The sequence below is a fragment of the Sarcophilus harrisii genome, chromosome 5 (assembly GCF_902635505.1).
Source record: "Sarcophilus harrisii chromosome 5, mSarHar1.11, whole genome shotgun sequence".
NCBI lineage: Eukaryota > Metazoa > Chordata > Mammalia > Dasyuromorphia > Dasyuridae > Sarcophilus > Sarcophilus harrisii.
In genome coordinates, this window is record NC_045430.1 from 233,355,494 (window position 1) to 233,376,049 (window position 20,556).

General features: G+C 32.8%; 1 protein-coding gene across 6 annotated transcripts in view; it reads left to right on the forward strand.

Annotated features, from left to right (window-relative positions):
- The window catches only part of NEBL (nebulette), a 450,902-nt gene that overhangs the window by 343,750 nt on the left and 86,596 nt on the right, over positions 1–20,556 (forward strand). For 4 of the 6 annotated variants that reach the window (XM_031939884.1, XM_031939883.1, XM_012551250.3 and 1 more), the window contains 4 exons: positions 4,707–4,808; positions 5,842–5,943; positions 16,636–16,743; positions 18,809–18,910. The exons of 1 other annotated variant lie outside the window; for it this stretch is intronic. In XM_031939884.1, coding sequence (XP_031795744.1) covers positions 4,707–4,808; positions 5,842–5,943; positions 16,636–16,743; positions 18,809–18,910 — 414 coding nt within the window. Of the gene's footprint in view, positions 1–3,724; positions 3,910–4,706; positions 4,809–5,841; positions 5,944–16,635; positions 16,744–18,808; positions 18,911–20,556 lie in introns of those variants that run through there. One more of the 6 variants, XM_031939886.1, reaches the window with a different exon arrangement.

Genomic DNA, 20,556 nt, shown 5'->3' on the forward strand with positions numbered 1-20,556 from the left:
CCTTCTCTACCTCATTTATTCATTATGTATCAGACACTGTGCTAGTCACTAGAAATACAAAAATAAAATAATCTCTATTTTTAAGCACCTTATTTTCTGGGGAGAAGGTTTAAAGCATGATTAAATAAAGAAAAATTCTAAAACATATAAAAAGTAAATACAAAATAATTTCAGGGAGGGCAAGAGGCTAGTAAGCACTTGGGGTGCTTTTCAAGGATTTTGAATTGGATAGCAATGGAACTGAACTTTGAAGGAATTTGGAAATTCCAAGTGAAGAAGGTTAGGAGGGAGAGGAATCCAGGCCTTTCAAAGATATGGAGGTAGGAAATGTAATTATTAGGACAGCAGAGCATTTTGTTTAAAATGTAGATTATATGATGGGAGGCAGTCTAGACAGATTGAAGTCACATTATGAGCTTTAATGCTAAACAGAAGAATGTTTATCTTATTGGAAAGCCAACAGAGCCATTGAAGCTTCTTAATGAATAAGAATGACACTTAAAAGACATGATATCTATAATTTAGACATTTCAGTTTGGTGGCTGGTTGGAGGATGGATTGAAGAGGAGAGAGAAGAAAACTTTATGTGATATAGTTCTTATTACCTTTCTCTTATTTATGGGGGGATGGTCTTTTGAGAGTAATACAGGAAAATCTCTCATCTTTGGTTTACCATTTTATTAAAGTATTATAGCAACTTGATAGAATGTAGCTGGAAGATGGTTAATAATTTACTAAATTCATTGAATTGATCATTTTCAAAAAGACTTCTCATAGGTAATGCTACTCAATAAAAGTATGCTGTCTATAGTGACTGATGCTTCCTCAGTTCAATATTGAAGAAGCTAAAGAGCAAAAGTATTCCTCATTTATTCTGAAGAGCAGAGAGCCAAGTTCCTTTTCACCTTTTTTTTTAAAGTGATAATCTTTTAACCTATTTCTTTTCTTTGTTTTGAATATTTCATATATTTTTAGACTATTTTTATGTTCTCTGATAGTTTTCGTCACATTTAGAATTCACTTCTTATATATGTAAAATTGGAAGGTAATTTGAGTGCTTTTAAAATTTTTTTGATACATTTTTGTTATTGTTGTTGTTGGACAAATGGGCAAGAGAAAGGGGTGACAAATGAATTATGACTACTATGGGCACAAAGGAAGTCTGGTCATTGTGCTTTTCTTTGTCATCTTGCCACCAATAGGTCAGCATCAACTATATATGATTCCACTCGTTAATTAGAGCTATGGAAAATTAAATCTCCAACCATTGAGTCCTTAGCTTGCTTATTTTATTCTAGCTTATTGGTCTTAAGAAACTTTTCAGATGCTCTTGCTTTCTCTCCTCCCCTTTCATTAAATTTGAAACCTAATACTATAAAAAGCATTATAGTAGACAGGATAAGATAGCATCTGTATAAAAGAGGCCAGACAGTTGTCTCAGTGGGAAGGGTCAGTTTCGAAGCATTGAGGTGACTGAGGAAATAGGAAACATATTTTTTCTTTCCTGGGCTTACCTCTGACAAACTACTGTTCTGACGACTAACATTTTTATTCTCACTGGAGTATGACAGGTCTCAGGATGGAACAAATACATACTGCAGACATTTGTAAAATGTTAGATGACTTTCTCTCCAATGTAAGTAATAGGTGCTCTGGGTTATGGTGTCAAAGGTGGGGGGAAGTGGGAAGACAAATAATTCACTTGCAGAAACATATTGCTGTAGACCTACCTTCAGCCATCTCTGCAAAGGGTGAAAAATAAAAGGTTGTCATTATCCTATGCTTTCTATGAAACTAGCAATGAGCCTTTATTTCATGAACCATGGTAGTAGCACATGGAAATAATGAGTAGTTACTCTTTATTCACCTTGTTCCTCTGAGACTCTGTGGTTTTTCCTTGGGTTTGAATGCAGCCTTCACTTCAGTCTTAATATCTATTTTGAACCACAAGTGCTGGCCTTTAATTTGTGATTTACATGGATGGCGGGACACTGTTCATGATCTATGCTCCTGCTGCCTTTGTGGGGTTCACCTCTCTTTATGTGGTCATTACATCAACCAGTATATCATTAGATAAGCTTATAGAAAGCATAGGTTTCAAATCGTAAAGGTTTCCATTTTCTTTTCCCCCTACTTTTTTTTTGTCTAACAAAATGGCCTTTCCCCCAACCTACAATTTTCCTATGAATGTAATAACCTGGAAGCATTTAGTCTGGGAAGTGGGTAATAATTTTGGATCAGCTTTCACCTGAGAATCCATAGTTTATACAGCCTAAGTTTGACTCAATACAGGCTGAGACTGCTTTATTATCATCTCTACTATTAGTTCTCCAGCACTCTAAAGTGGCCTTGTTGAATGATAGGAGGCTTAAACTCCACCACACAAAGAAAAATTATTTTCTAGTTCATTTTCCAATCTAATAATTTCATTACTCAGTATGTGTGAGAGTGGAACAGGTAAATGTCTGAATATTGAAAGAAAAGACACACTCATTTAAATTATACTCAAGGGAAATTCTTAGGTGAGGTCCATGATTAAATTTGTTCTTTAAAAATTCATTTAATTTTAAGATGTTGGTTCTTAATCTTTTTGTGTGTGTCATGAAAACCTTGATGAAGTCCATGGACCCCTTCTCAGAATGTCTGTTGCCTGTCTTCATACTTAAAGGAAGTACTAAATTTAATTAAGGACAATGAAGATGTAATTTTCCCCCATCCAACTTCATGGGCTCCATAGAATCTGGGTCCCTGGATCCCAAGTTAAGGCTTCTACTATAAAATTCATTATTATATGCATGAATTAGAGTGAACAGGACACGAATTAGACATCCCAGTTTAAATACTGAATTAGTGGTAAAAAAAAAATAAAAGAAACTGCCAGAGTGAGGGGGAGTTCTAGTCATAGTGGATTTACAGGTGAGTTTTATCAAAATTTTTAGAAAAATAGTACCTTTACTACTCAACTTAGTCTCAAAACTTGAGAAAGAAAATATTGTAGCAAATTCTTTTTATTATATAAATGTGTTTCTCATATTGAAGCCAAAGAAAGTTAGAGCAGATAATGAAAGGAGAAAACAGAAGTGAAATTGAAACTGATTTGAATGTTGTTTCAGTTCTTTATGCCTTCTTTGATTTTTTTTTACAATTTTTTTCTTAAAGTTTTTTATTTTGAAAATATATGCATGGATGATTTTTCAACATTGACCCTTTGTAAAACTTGATGTTCCAAATATTATCTTTGATTTTGAAAGGCACAAGAAAAATATGATTGTTTTTAAACAATGTAATCATGAGCTAGCTGAAAGTGACAGATAAATAGGTACATGAATGTTGTCTAGGAAGTAATTCTGTCAATTAGTGAAACTAGCATCCTTCTCTAAGCCCTCATTAATCCTTCTTGCTGTTCTTGCTGTGTACCACCTGCTATGCTTTGAAATATGAAGAAGGATTTTTTCTTTTACTATCCAGCTTATGGTTGTTATTTATTTTACTACCTTAATATTAAAATTTTCCATAATTTCATTGATGTTGGTTACTCCAACCAGGTGGGTGACTGATGTAGGGGAGCACAGGACCTGAAGTCAGGGAGTTTGGGGTTCAAATAATTTCTTAGATACTTACTAGCTTTGTGATCCTGGCCATGTCACTTTCTCAACCTCAGTTTCTTCATCTGTAAAATGGGGATAATAATAGCATAATAATATCAGGTTGTTATGAGGATCAAAAGAAATAAAAATGCTTTGCATGTGTTCAAACCTGAAAATGCTCATGATGCTATTGTTATCTAATCTTGGTGCAGATGACTGTTCCTCTCTGTCTCTTAGTAGGCAGTCCTATAAAACTGATCCAGGTAAAATACTTCACATGTGCCTAACCTTCTAGGGACAACCCTTTCTGAAATTGCATAGGGTAAGTCACTGATGAGAAACACATTCTTTTGTTAGGACTGTTTTTGAAAACTTTTAAGCTTTGTTGATATTTTTCAGTCATGTCTGACTCTGATTCCATTTGAAGTTTTCTTGGCAGAGATACTGGGACAATTTTCTATTTTCTTCTCCAGATTATTTAGCAGATAGGGAAACTGAGGCAAAGAGGGTTTAAGTTACTCCAACACTTTGAACTCATTTTATCCATTGTGTAAACTATCTGTCCCATGTACACACACTAATACACCCATCCCCATACCTGTACATGTGCTCACTGTAGTTATTTTTATAGTGATTTCCTTAGTTGTGATGCTTGGATATAGAAATGTTCCAAACTCAGTACAAAAGCAACTTTAAGGAAATGTCTGAACTCCTTTAGATCAGACTCTTTGAGAAAGCCAATATAATCCAATAAATAATTGATCTAAAACAAAAATGAGTGAAGATGGAGAGTCTATTATCAAAATATTAATCTCTATGCATTCATTGTGAATATGATGTTACGTGGTTACTTAAATAAGAACATTAGACTTGGACTACCAAGGAATGGATCTTGAATGCTAGCTCTGAGCTGGAGTGACTCTGAGTTTTGGCAAGTAATTTATACTTTTAAAGCCTCGGTTTATTTGTAAAATGGCATAACTCTACTAGCAATACTGACTTCAAGAGTTTCTCATGAAGAAAGCATTTTTCAAACCTTAAAGCAGTATATAAATGTTAGTTATTATGACAATGATGATGCATGAATGTATTTATTAATTAAATTTTGTCTTAAATCAGATTTCTTACAGGAAGGATACAGAGGACAATCATAAATACAATGCAGGGATTGACAGATCAGACATCAAGATGGCAACCCAAGTCTCCAAGATCATTAGCAATGTAATTCGCCTTTTGTCATTCTAAAGCTGAAATAATTTCCCCTATATATATCCTAGAATTACTATTCCAATTGTGTAGTATTTTAGTAATATTTCAATAGTAATTATATTAATGATTGTTTTAATGATATTTTAGTAATTTTAGTAAATTTAGTAATAAAGAATAGCCATTTGTAAATTATCTGGTTATTTTGTTCAGTGTTAAATACTTGTATTATTCAGGTTCTAAAATATATTTTAGTGCCATATTTAACCATCTGGTTATATATACTAATCAATTTTTAATACAGAACTTTGCAAGTATTTTCAGCTAGAGCTCAAAGAAGGGAAATATGTAGTTGTAGAGATCATATCCACACTCCTTGATATTCAAGTAGATTCCATAGTGTTCTCTGAAATAGATTGTATACCCTTAGTTGTATTAATCCTGTCCTTTCCTCCTGTCCTTTTCAGAACATTTTCATTTTTCTTCAAGTCCTGTTTTAAAGGTCTTTAAATTTAAATTTAAAAATTCTTCTGTTTTAAAGAAATTTGTCTTTGCCAAATTATTTTTTTCTCTTATAAACAACTGATTAAATGGTAAAAAAAAAAATCATTTGCTGTCAAATAGACAAAACTCTCCTTCAAATTTCTTCTTTTCTCCACCCATATAAGAACAACTATCATTTAATTGAGTTCATCTGGTTAACCATTTCAACTATGCCAGTTTCTGTGAGTGGATATAGCCATATAGATTTCCTGCCAACACAAAAGGTTATTTATCTTGATAATTACTATAATTTTCCACCTTTTATACACATAGTCATAAAATGCATAATATGTTAAAAAGGATTACTGGACTTGATGATTTAAAATTAAATTAATTTTAATAGCCTTTATGTTTTATTTTTTATTGTTTTTTTTAAAATCCAATCCTATTTTAATGGTTATTGTTTTAGTGTCAAATTGTAGTTTTTCTTTTTTGTAAAAAAGCACAAGCACAGGTTTTCTCTGTAAACAGAAATGATCCTAATTCTTTGGTTTCTTCATTTTAGGCTGAATACAGGAAAGGAAAAGGAGAAATGAATAAAGAACCAGCTGTAATCGGAAGGCCGGATTTTGAGCATGCTGTGGAAGCTTCTAAACTTTCTAGTCAAGTAAGATGGCAATGCAGGGCTCACAATGATTTTATTCAGAGATCTCATTTCTTGTAACACAGTAAAATATTTCATTTTGATGCTATCTTTAATTGTATGAAAATGCAAAGAGAAAATTTCTGAAACTACTTTTTCAGCTTGAATTGCAGTAATTGGGAGAATTCTGTATTAAAAAAAATTACAATAAGCTATAATTTGAAAAAAAAAAAGTCTTTTTCTTTCCTGGGCTCAAATCCTATTCTCAGTCAGTATGTTTAGCTACTTCAGCATGCACTCTGGGATTTCTAGAATATACAACTAATTAAGTGAAGAGTTTCCTGCCCCCAAACAGTCATAAAATATTTAGTAATTAAATAGTTTCAACACATTTAATATTAATTGTAACATTTTGTTAATAATGTGTTAACATTTTAAAATAAAGCATCTGTTTTCCCCAACACATATTAAAGCCTTTAAAAATCTTCAATTCCATCCTTTGAATTTAAGAGGCAGCATAGCATAGTGGGTAGAGGACTAGCTGATGACTTGGAATAGCCCAGATTCAAGTTTCCCTCAAACTATAGCAGTACTCTTGAGCATCTGATGAATACATTCCATCCCTTGTTGAAGAGGTATTAGCCAGCACTAAGAGTGGTTAATGTAATTTTTCCATTCTTCAGTGAGGATTTAATATATATAGATTTTATCTTATTCCTGCATTGATGAGAGATCCTGTGTCCAGAGTAATCCTTTCATGCAAATAAATAGAGTTAGGAGAAAAATGTTGAAAGAATATGGGATAAAGAAGGAGTATTAAGAATGGGCAACATAGAATCAGAAGGATTTTAAGAAAGCAGTGACAAGACAAGAAAAAGCAGTGTTATGAACAAATAAGAAATGGATGATTAAAAGGTGTCCAAGAGAGAAACTGAGTAAAATTATTTCACATTTTGAAATATCCATGAATTCAACTCTCTGGGATTTAATAGGAAAAAAAAGTACTTGAGTGAGAACCTAATCCTTTTAACATAGACTTATAGATCATCACTGGGTCCATAATGGGAGTCTTTGCACCTTGTACTTATCTGGTGAGACCTTCAAAAAAGTCCTTGATCATCTCCATCCTATACTAATAATCAACAAATATTTATTAAGCACTAATAATGTGCCAGGCATTGTGCTAAGTTTTGAAGACAAAAAGATAAACCAAAACAATCCCTGCCTTCAATCAAAGAATGTACATTCTCTATAAAAAAACTTCAGAAGGGGTTATATCCTTAGAATATATTGGAATTTATCTAGAATATATCCTTACTTATAAGTTTTCCTTACAATTAATTTGGGAAAGGATAACCCAGTGGACCTCAGTGATAATTGTGTTTGGTAGAAAAAATATCTCGCTGCCAGCTGAACAATGCCTCAGGCCATAATGGACTTTGAGAAAAGGTGAAGGAAGAAAACCGGAGACAAATGGGGTATTGAGATGCTTACATTTGTTCCCAGAAAGATAGTGTACTAGCTCATCTTTTATTTTATTTTCTCTCATTTGTTCCTTGATTAAACTAGTTGTACATTCCCTTCATCTCAGCGGAAAATGTAAACACGTATCATGTTTAATAGTTTTAATTAGTTTCTTTTTTTTCTTTTTGCATATACTTTTATTTTTCTTCCATAGTTCTTGTACTCATTGTAAAGTAGAAATGATCCCTGTATTCTATCAGACAATGATGTACTTGAAAAGCAAACTGCAGCTAGTCTTACCAAACTAAAAATACACAAAGCCTAGTGATAAAACCTAAGTTCATGGTGGTGAATTCTTTTTTTTTTCTTTTTTTTGAGTACAGCAACTCATAGAGACTGTATTTGTGTAGGGTTCTTACTTCTTTTTGGTAAAGAAAACTTGATTTCCAACTGTAATAAAATCAAACCTTAATAAAATCTTGCATTTTGAAATCTTAGCATTCCAATCAGTGTGGGAAGAGACTTTAGAACCATGTACTATAACCTTTACCTGAATAAATATATCATTCTAGGTTTTTCTGAAATCATCCCAAAATCCCAAATCATCATTTCTTATAGTACAATAATATCCCATTACATTACATTATAGCCATATACTAGTGAAAGTATTTTGGGGAAGATTGGACTGAGTAGTAAAAAATATTTCCAGGGTCCTCTTTAACAGTGGTCTTTCCGGGATATTATGGATGTCCTGATTGGGTAGAATAAATAAGAGAGTTTCTGTATCTCTTAGGCCTCAGAAGAAAAAAGCAAACAAAACATGTAAATTCCTGCTCAGCTACACTATAAGATAGAGAAAAAGGGAGAAAAAACACCCAGAAACATAAAATCATCTTTTCTAAGCAAGAAACAATACCAAAAGGGAAAAGCTGAACTTCTTTTGAAATAAAACAAAGCAAAAACCTCTTTACTGCTCAGCATCAAATAATTTATCAGTGTATTTCAAATCGCAGATTGCATGTATAGCATTGACATTTCCCATTTTTCTATTATAGGCATGCCTTAGAAGCATTTCTTAGTTCTAGCATATCTATTTTCATTGTAGCCTGGTCTTACAATACTTGTTCCTTTTCTACATAGACCAACTTAGCTAGTGGCACAAGAATATAATTGTAAAGCACTTAGATATTTTCTTTAATGACAAATAATTCTTCTGTGCAAGAGCAAATAAAGAAAGAGCACCTGTGGGATCCTACTTTCAATTGTATTCTGTCAGGTGTGGGTCTCAGAATTACAGACTGGCCTTTTAATACCTAGTCTTTCCTATGCTTGATTTATTTTAATTACAAGCAAAGCTAGACTTTTCCATGATAAATTCTTGTAATATACTATGCAAATAATGTGATATTCAGACCTTCAGGGAACTGAATGACTCCTTTCCCTTTCTATTTCGGGGTAAGAAAAAAGAAAATGATTGGATTTTAAGGAAGGTCAAGTTACTTCTTGAGGTTACTTGCTTAATTTTTTTTCTACTGCTCCTAAAGAGACTAATTGAATATTTACACGTACCACACAGAAACACTCTTATTTTGTTAGTATGCCTTTCATAGGTCCTCTCCTTAATATACTTCCCATCACCAGTACGTTGGCCACTAGGAGTTGAAATCTTTGTGTATGGCAATCAGTGAAATAAAGTAAAATGAAATGTTTTTTTTTTTTTTGGTAGCAAAATCCCTCTTACATAGTGACATTATAGAACTTGAAGAAAGCAGAGTGATATGATTTTTGGATTGGCTTACATTAAACTAAATTAGAAATCCCCGTCTAACCACCACTGAGTCTCTGGTAGCTACATGGTGTTGGAAAGCAAATGAAGTCCCATAGCATGACAGGTTTGGCAGAGTCATGGGAGTATAGTATGGAAAAACAGTGTTTGATGATGAGCTATACTTCAGCTTCTTAAGTAGTGGTCCGCTATCCTATATGGAGTCTCATAACTAAATATGGGGGTCGTGAATTTATGATTTATTATCAGTAAATGTGTGATTTATTTACTTATTATATATTATTTTATATATACTCAGGGTCATGTAAAAATTTTGGGGGTGAAAAGGGGTTGTGAGTGGAAAAAAATTTTAAAGCCCTGATCCCTACCAATGGAGATGATCCATAAAGTGAAGTCATAGGTCCTCATTTCATTTCATTGAAATAATCTCATTCATTTGTATACTGAAACTTATGTTTTCTAAACAAAACAAAACAAAACAAAACAAACTATTGTATTTAAAAGTCACTACTAATAGTATTAAAATCAGCTTATTAATTATAAAATATGATAATCAGTTTGATTGTAAATTGTACTATTCATTTATAATTGGCACACAGTCTATGTGCTGTTAGTTATTTTACATAGAAATGACTGCAGGGCTACTATTTTGTTTAAAACTAATATTTCAGTTTTAAAAGTTAGTTCACAGAATGCCTTGAATTATGATTATTCCCTTTTGAATACATTTTTCTATAATTTTAAAATTCCATACTAAATTTCTGATTGATTGTAGATACATTTTATGTTTCATTTTGTTATTTGTTTACTCTACATTTCATTGACAATCAAGTTATAGTTACGCATTTTCCATTTTTATCTTGACATGTATTTGTATGACATGATAAATGCTCTAAATGCAGTGGCTAATGTCTGGGGTGCCCTCCTTGCTGAAGGATTGTGCCTTTCTTAAGTCCTTTGTAAATCTGAACAGTGGGTGATGTCATCCGTTTGTGAAATCCAACACTCTCGGTAATGAAGGCTTTGAGTCATTTGATTTAGAAGCAGTGCCTCAGACCTTTAAATTAGGACACTTGTCTGTCCTGAAGCATGACAATATTCCTCTAGTAAGTAGAAAGTTCATCCCAGTGGCTTCTTCGAGCATTTGATTGTACAAAAAATCTGCTTGGGCTGTGTATAGGTATTCTTTAAAAAACTCTTAAGGTGTGAGTTCTATGAGTCTTTTTGTTTTTACACTAAATGTATTCTATCTACCAATGAATAGAAATTATTAAATTGGATAAGGAACTTTATAGGTGATATTTATGATTTGATCAGAAGTGATCCTATTCTTTCTCACTTTCTACTTAAGAGTCTGAGTTCAATGTGGATATGGGACTTTATAAGGGATAATTATAATTTGATTAGAAAGCCAGTAATATTACTTAAGTCACTTTGTACACCCCTTTTCAAAATAACTGGCTAGGTTTAGAGGCATTACAGAGCTTTCCTTTTCTATCTCCCTTTTCCCCTTGTGTCTCACATCATGGATTGTTTTACAGAAAATATGGGGAGTAATTAAAGGAGGGGCTTTGTCCTAATCTGGAAGGAAAAATTCTTAAATCTGCTCGATCAGTTATAGAGGGACTAATGTTCTGAATAGTGCTGTAAAAATGGGAGCTGGACTAGTGAATATGCATTGTATATTTTTGCGTTGTTTAGGCAGGAAAATAACCCCACTAATAGATGCTTTTTGATTATTCATAATGTAGTAGGGTAGGAAACAAATTTTGAGCTCAGATATTGAGTTCAAGTTGTATATCAATCAATAAACATTTATTAAGTGTCTACTAGGTACTAAGCATTGTGCAATATGCTGATGGTTACATAAACAAAAATGAAAAAAGCCCTTACATTCTAATGGGTAGACCATATAAGCAGTGTTATATAATGGAAACATCACTGGTTTTGTAATCAAGGATTTATGCTCAAATTCTATCTCAGTCACATACTACTGTGTGATCTTGGAGAGTCCACTGGCACTTTTTTGACTTGAATTTTCTCTATTGTAAAAGAAGAGGACTGAACTAAATTGTTTTGAAGGACCCTTTCAGTTCTAAATCTATGAACCTTTGTATATAAATTAGTACATTCAAAATAAATTTTGGGTGGGTTGTTAAAGTACTCCAGTGGATCCTTGCTCTCATTAAAATTTTTACATTACATTTATTTGCTCCCCATCTTATACGACTCATGTCTATTCTTCCATTGGTTTATTATGGGAATCTACCCAATGTGGTAGGGACATTTGTAAAGCTCTCCCAACATAGTACATGGTTGTCCATTGTTTATTTCTTGCCTTTTTCACATGTTCAGCCCATTTTCTTTTTATTAGACACTATTCCTTGATAGCAGTTCACTCCATACATTTCTCTCCATTGATGGACATGATGAGCTTCTTCATTGTCCTTTTGTGTTGGCCATAATTTCAACTCTTTGGAGACTATAATGTTCCATGAGTCATATCCATATGTTTTAGGAAGAACGAACTTAAGTCAACATTGGCTGAGAGAATTCTTCATTCTAATGTGGGAGGGGATATTCTCTTCAGTTTCTAGTTTTAGAGTTTTATGTAGAACTTGAATCTATATGTGTCAGAGAGAGGACTTAAATCCAGTTTTTCTTGGCTCTGAAGGCAGCTGTCTAAATCCCTACACCATCCTACTTCTTACAAGAAGACTAGAAGGTAAGAGAATATGGTCTAGATCTGTGATTTCATTGATACAGAGAATCCCTAGTAGAAAGAAATTCCTCTACAAATGTTGGAACACTGAGAAGTTATTTGCCCAGATTCACAGAGCCAAGATACCTAGAGATAGATTTGAATTATTCCTAGCAGAGTTCCCTATTATATGATGTTGCCTCTCAACAGGAAGAATATTGGTATTAACATGGACCTTTGGAGATTTCATAGAGATTCTTGGAATCCAAGTTTTAGAATTTCCTAAAAGACAATCCAGCCTTCTTTCTTCTCTCTGAGCCCACTTTATTGTCCATTTATAACGTCTATCTAAGGTACGCACATTTGGTGATGCATAAGATCCTTAGGTTGTCTGTCTAGCAACATATTAGAATTTTTATGTACTTGTTTATTACTATGTGAAGAATTAGATAAAACTCTTTGGAATTATTCTGGATTTAGCTGAAGATTTTGATTACATACTGAGCAATCTTCTCAGGCCCTTTGGTGATAAAGGGCTAGCCTCTGAGCCAGGATAAGAAATAATGTGACATACTGAATTAAAAAAAAATTGACACCATTGTCTGTTACTGGACTTCTGACATTTGTCCCATTTTTTTCAAAGACTACCAGTTTTAATTCTGCAATCACTTATGCAATTTTCCTGGGATGGGGTATTTTAATACCTTTAAGAATACTAGCTGCTTTCTTGTTGTTTTTTTCTCTTATCCTAGTCCTCAATTCCTTTTTAATAAATGTTGCTTTTCCCCAAGAATTTTGTCACTTTTTTGTTGTCAACTCATTCTTTTTGGTGGGACATGAGAATAAAATCCGGGATAAAATTTATATTGTTTCTATTATTGCTTAAAGAAAATTATCAGAAAAGTAAATTAAAAATTTATCAGATATTTATCTTTTCATAATTTAGTTTCTAATAGATGTTGAAATACTTTGGTTGAAATTCTTTCTTACTTTTAGATTTTGCCTCTCAGGTTTATTTTTTTAAATCAAGATATCAGTTCTGTTGATTTATACCTGGGTGGTTGCTAGTTCTTTATGAGATTATTCTAATTCTCCACCTACAGTACAAACAAAACAAAAACATGCCCTTGCTCTTGGAATATTTAAAATTCACACAGAAATATATATTTAAATACCCAATACTCCTCTTTATCTCTTTATGTTAGATCAATTAAAAAAAAAACAATTTAATTTTTCTTCTTTTTTTTCTCCCAATTTTTTCTTCCTTCCACTATTCCCTTCCTCAATAAAAATAAATTAAAACAAATAATAAGGCTTATGTTTTAGAAACAGTTTGGCAACTATAGGCAACTAAAAAAGTCTTGAAGAGAGAAAAGACTTGAGGCAAGGAGATCAATTAGAAATATATTGAAATAATTTAAGAGGGAGATGATTAGGTAATGAATGAAGGTGGTTACAGTATGAATAGAGAGAAGGGAATGCATATAAGAGATATTGTGAAGGGAAAAAGCTTGACATTGATAAGAGAGGGAAAAAAGTCAAGGATAGCTTAAATTTTGTAAATTTGAGTGAATTGAAATATGGTAGTACCTTTAATAGAAATAGGGATAGTTGGAGGAGGGGTAGATTTAGAGGAACAGATTACAAAGTCTGTTTTAGACATGTTGAGTTTAAGATTCCTTGGGGGTGATTCCAGTAGACAATTGGAAGCAAGATTAAAGCCCAGGAAAGAAATGAGGGCTGTAAATTTAGTTTTGAGTGTTGTCATAGAAATGATGGTTGAACCCAGGAGAGTTGAGATTACTGGAAAAGAAAAGGAAGGGACCCAAGAGGAATCTGGTTATAAGGGTAGGATGTGAGAAATAGGGGTCTATCATGAATAACTTCTTGGTTTTGAGCATAGGGAAAATATTGGTGCTATTAATAGATAAGAGTCAAAAAGAATAGTAGAGTGGATAATTTGTTCTGTTTGGGAAGTGTTGATTTTGAGATGCGAGTGATTTCTTTATAGTGTTGAGGAGGCTTTTCGCCATCTGTCCAAGTGTAGAAGTCAAGGCTAAAAGGAGAGCTTCCATTCATCTACAATGTGGGGATAAATAAAGCTGTAGGAGTGGATGAGGTTAATAAGGGATAAAATGCGGAAAGAGAAAAAGAAATCCAAGTACCGAGCTTTTAGGCAATGTCTGCCTTTTGAAAGGAAGGAAAGTGATAGAAAAGTTGCATAAGGATATTTAGAAAAGAGCATATTTATAGGTATCAGGGAAGGAGCCAGACAGAATGAGACCATTAAGATGTAAGAGAAATGGAATAATGGAAGGAATAAGAGTCTGGTAAAGGCCATAGTGATAAGATCCAAAGTCCTAGGAAAAAGATGAAGAACAAATGTTCCATTTTTCAGAGCTAAGAGTATCAGAAGGATAATGACCCAGAAAGTTTTTGAAGGGTAGATGAATGTAATAGGAGCAGCTGACTTTGGCTAGCCAAGATATTAATACAGTAGCCAGCAAAACCACTTGAGAATACAGTTTAGGAATAAGGTTGGGACCTGAGAATGGAAAATGTTAGGAAACAATAATTGTGGGGAATATGATAGAAAATCTATATGAGGTAAAAAAAAAAAGATTTCTGAGCCGCCTGTAATTTAATGGGCCTATCAAGATTATCCATAGCCCACTCAGAAATTTTGTTAGAAATATCCTTGTTTTGGATGACTATTTCTCAGTGAGAATGAAAGTGATTTACACAAAAATTACTTTCCAAAATAACAACAAATGCTATAGATACATTAAGTATATAAAGAAAAAGTATGTTTGTGATATTGTTGTTGGACAACTAACACAGAAGGAAAGAAGAAAGGAAAGAAATATGTATTAAGCAGCTACTGTGCCAGGCACTAGATGCTTTACAAATATTCTCTTATTTAAACATAACTATTCTGGGAAGTAGATGCCACTATTAATCATATTTCACCACTGAGGAAACTGAGACAAAAAGGGTTAAGTTACTTAGCCAGGATGACATAGCTAGTAAGTGACTAAGGCGAGATTTAGACAGGCAACTTTGTGATTATTATTATTTTTTTTCATCCAGACTTGCGATTTCATTGGTGTTAAATTCCTATTATGAAAACTTTCTCCACTAAAGTAGAACAGTGACTTCACAGCTGATAGATGTCTCATTGGGTGGCTCAGAGTGGGAGAAAAGTTGGAACCTCCATTAGGAGTATTGGAAGCAGCTGTTTTCTTCCTGTCATAACATGGGCTGTTTTTGTGCATGACTTTTCCTAAGTTTTCCTTAGAGGCCTTCCTCTTATTCTTCCATTGTCTGGGGAGTTTCCGATATGCCACTGGGGCTATCCATCTATCTTGATTAATTTCTGCTACACGAGCATCCCATCTCTGGCCTTGTACATCCTTTGTAATGTCTTTCATGTCACTTCTTGTTTCCAAGTCATCCTGGTAATATGTTACAATCCACTGAAGTCTTTCCACTGCCCTTTGGGCTATTTGTAATTCCACTTAGTAGCTCCAAAATAAATAACATGGGTTAAATAGTAGAAATCTCAGCGTTATATGTACAGCTGCAACAATAAATGTCCAAAGCCACAGGCAAACAATTTGTAGAGAATTTGAATGTGGAATTATTAACTACAGTTAATTTATTTAACCCCTCAATTGATGCAGAAGAATATATGTCAAGGTGTTAAGGGACATTAGAAACAGTGGATGACAACCTTTTAAAATTGTCATGCATTCCACTGTTTTTATATGAATTAAGCTATGCAAGGATATCTCCACTGACCTATGTATATCTGGTGGCATCTAAGGGCTTAAAGAAATGTGTATTGTATACATGTCATCATAGCCTACTGGTAATGCAGAAATGCAAACATTCCCTGTGAAATGTCAGCCTGCTTATACACAGTGCCTTTGTAACTGACTGCTGGCTAAGATGTGAGCTACTATACATCTCTGAAGGCAATCATCTTAAATGTTAAAGGCGACATTTGGTGCTTTGCATCTGATACAACTTTGTATGGGGAAGTGATTAGAGGCTTAGTCTTTCATGTCTTTGCAGTTCATTTCTCTTTCTTTGTTTCTTTCACAAATAAGCAAATCTTTATTACATTCAAGTTGGTTTTTAAAAATACCTAATAATTCCAACAAATTCATTTCAAAGTTGTCTTACATATATTTTCTTCTGAATTGTCTTTTTTTCTATTCATTAACAAATATATCAATGACATTTTCCTCTTTTTAAAAAATCACTACTACCTCTCTTCATTACTCTTCCCCCCAAAGCCTTCTTTTGTAATAAATTAGCAAACAAATTATATATTAGCAATGTCTGAAAAATACATGTTCTCGTGTAGCCCATCACAAATTTGTTAGGGGGATATCATCTTTCTTCAATAGGCTTTAGGAATTGTGATGGGTCACTGAATTCATCCGAATTTTTATCATTCAAAGTTGTTTTTCTTTTTTTTTTTTAGTTAGTATTTTATTTTCCCCAGTTATATGCAGAAAGAATTTTAAACACTCATTTTTACATCTTTGAATTTAATTCTTTCTTTTCTTCTCTCCTCCCGCCTCCACATTAAGAATGAAAATAATTCAATAAGGGATATACATGTGTAGACATAGCAATTCATTTTTTAAGTTAGTTTAATTGATCCAAATGTATTACAACCATATTCTTTGCCAATCTATTGTATTCTTAGAGGGTGAAAGTAAATGCTTTATTCTTGTTTTGTTTTTGACCACAGGTTAAATACAGAGAAAAATTTGATAATGAAATGAAGAAACACCAATATAATCCTCTTGAAAGTGCCTCTTTCAGGCAAAGTCAGTTTGCAGCTACCCTTGCAAGTGATGTAAGTTAATTTGTTTCTTTTTATTATCCTGAAATCATAGAAATCTACGTATAAGGAACAACAAAAAATAAAGAAAACAAAAGTCTTATGTGTCAGCATTAGGAATCAATTGACATTTTTTTGTTGAAAAGGAGTAGGTGTGATAAATTTTAAATACCATTTTAAGGGAAAAAAAGAACAAATATGATTTGGTTCTTTTATTTGTATGTGTATATATATATATAAACACTTTAGTATATTGTGTATATATGTATATATCTCTCTACATGTGTATATCACACATATATAATCATACACACACATTGATTTCCATTGGCTTCCCCTCTCCCCCTTTTTTGAAGGTAGTTGCTTTCTTTTCCAAACAATGTAAGGATAAATAGCAAAGAATTAAAATAAAAAACCAAATAATGGCAGATTTTCAAAAAATAGATTAAGACAATTAAGAAAAATTGGATTAGCTTTGGGACCAAAATGTCTTTGTACATTTAGTTGAGCTCTACCATGTGATAATCTGATTTTTTTGTAAGGACAGACCTAGAATCATCATTTTTTTTCCCTCATTCTTTATTTCCTTCTGCCTTCTCCTCCCTTTTCCATTCCCCTTTCTCTTCCTTCCATTTATTTTCATTCTTCCTCATTCCCTCTCTTTTTCCAGACTCATCTATGTAGGGAACTCCGAATGTGGAAACTCCATCCACTGATGCAGATCAATATCTAGTTTATTACTTAGACACTAAATGAGTTGCTAGGGGACATTGAAGAGTTACATGACTCACACATTGTAGTATAGCTAGGCTGGATCAGAGGCATTGCTGGAGCAGATCTCTGACTGAGGCTAGCTCTCCATTCACTAAATATCTTTATTATGGGGGAAAGAAAAAAGAATCCTTCTGTCTGCCTTTATAACTATTGGTTTTCATGGGCTAAAATTCATGACCAAATGAATAAATTCTTTATGTTTCTTTAAAATAATAATATAAGTCAATGTGAAAATACAATATAATTAAAACAATTACTTTTAGATGCAACTTTTCAAGAATGCATTCCGAATCTTATTTAAAAAAGGGCTTGATCACAATTTAAATTTTTTATTCAATTGATAATTCTTCACTCTGCTTTATAGTATTCAAACTGACTCCTCAATGCTGTTTATTTTTTAAAAGACTTCAAATTATTTTTGTAATTAGCCTTTTTTTTGCTTCATATTTCTAACTACGTCCCATAATTAGAAAAAAAGCATGCATTTTGCTAAAGTTGAGCATAATGTTTTATTGGGAAAAAAATCTTAAAATTATTGAATAATGTTTTGTTAAATCATATATACCTTTAATTCAAGGCAAGTCTTTTGGAAATTGGGGGATCTTGCTTTCATAGAAAATCACATATTTAGGTCTCATTGAAATAATTTATATTTATAGCTAAAATTGATTATTTATTGTCTTTCACAGCAAGTAAGATGCTTGGGTTTCTCTTTTGTTCTATTTCATTATATTTTTTTCAGGAATTATTAAATAAAAGTTTAATGAAAATAAAGATGAAATCTACTACTTATTGAGGACTTCCTAGATAGAGGCTTGATTCATTTACATCCCTTCCAATAATCAATGTGAAAAATCTTGTAAAGGAAAAAAAATCTTAAAGAACACTGAGTCTTAAAAAAATTAACATTTTTACAAAATTTCATGTGAATTTAAGGTCAGTAGAAGATTAAACAACATTCTCACAAATCATAAGTCAAACACTAATGAATTGGTCTGGAAGAATAAAGTTATACATTTTTTTTCCTTTTGAAAAGCAATGATTCCTTGAAAAAAATGTGACTCAATTAACTTTGCTGCCTTGTTTTTATGAACAATTGGAGTGCCTATCAAAACATTTTTCAGCATCTGAAAATGGAAATGATTGGATAATTGAATTTTTCACTTGTACAGAAGTGAATGACCACCATCTAGTGGCCAATTGGGATTATTTGGCCGCTTCCCAACAGAATTATGTTTTGCTCCTAAAAAAATAGAGCTTACTTTGTCTTCTGCTGGATTGCATTTTGTTTTATGTTATTTTATAGGTGCAGTACAAGAAAGATGCTCAGATGATGCATGATCCAGTTTCATATCTCCCAAGCCTATTTTTAGACCATGCTTTGAAAACCAGCAAAATGCTCAGTGATGTAAGTTGGGTTTTATTATAGGAGAAGTTGATTAGCCTCTCTAATAGAGATATTCTATTCTCTCTGCATTTTCTCCCATGTGTGTTTACTTTTTTCTTGACAACTAATTTGATTCAAATATTGATCTCCTTGCATAAATCATCCCAAGATCATCATTTTAGAATAATAATTCCTGTTAGACCTTTAGTGCTTATTGATAAAATTTTTCTTTTTAAAGTACAGAGACCCTGCTTTTCAGAGAAAAATTCTCATTTTGCTTCTTTCATTTCCTCTGCCTTTCAATTTTTTAAACTGAACCTCCATGTACTTTATGTAAATGAAATATTAACATTAATCTGTATAGATGCTCATTTTGCTCCTTTATCCCCATGTTGCTGATTGTTGTTTGAATCCATGATGACAAATTTATGAAGGAATAAATTAGTATATTTAGAGGTACATAATGGGGGACTATTTTGTAGATATATTCCTTACTCAAAGTATTATTGACATATACCAATCTGGACTCATCATTTTTGCCTTTTGCTTTTATCATCTAAAACATTCAGACCCTTAAAAAGAGTATTTCTGATTTTCATTATGTCCACCAGGAGTCCACCCCTTATTTTTCAGAGATATCCTAGGCTAGCCTTCCAAGGAAACAGTTGTTTAGTTGACCTCAAAAACATTTATATATTTATTTAATGGATTGTATTTTTAAAAGAGAAAAAGAATTAGAGGAAAAAAAAACTTATTGAAAATTTATAATCATGGTTCTGATCATGAATTCAGAATCCCATTATCATTGTCAATATAGATTAATTCCAAACTCTTCAGTAATGAAAGTCACCCTTAGTTTTAGAACATAATGATTTTCCTGAAGAGAGCTAGATTAAGAATGAAAGAATTTAGGAGTTCAGATACTAACTTTGTCACTAATTCTGTGACATTGAACAAATCACTCAGCTTGTCTGACTTTGTGGCCAAGACTATTAGAAGATTCTTGTAAATCAAGATTATATCATTCTTTATACATGGATCCCTCTCCCCTAAAATACTGCTTGGGTCATAGTAGATGCTTCAGAAATACTTGCTGTTTACAAGAGCTCTTAGCAGCATCAGTTTTCCCATCTGCAAATGAACAATTAACTTATTTTTCTGAATTGTCAGCAAGGGATAATTATTAATTTGCTCATTGTTCTTTAGGTTTTTATTCTAAAGTATCCACCTGTCATTCTCATTTTCCCAGATAAAAGTATTATCCACCACAGCTGTGCATGCAAACTATTTGGCTTCTACTAAATTTTAACATAAGATGAAGTGAAACTTTCTTCTCTAAAACCCCCCACTTCTTCCATTAAAATTGCATCCAATAACATTCATATTTACTGCGTTCTTGAGATATGTCAGATTAACAGAGGGGAAACTACTTATAATGGTGTACTTATTTATGATTTATAAAAACCCATTTGAGGACAGAAATATGGAAATTCTCTCTTCCTCTCTCCTTTTCTCTTTTCCCCCCTCCCTTCCTGCCTTCCTCTCTCCCTCCCTTCCTCTATCCTTTGCTTCCTTCCTTTCTCTTTCCTTCCTTCTTTCTTCCTCTTTGCCCTGCCCCTTTTCCTTCTCCTCCTTCATGCTCTTCCCTCTCTCCTCCCTTCCTCCTG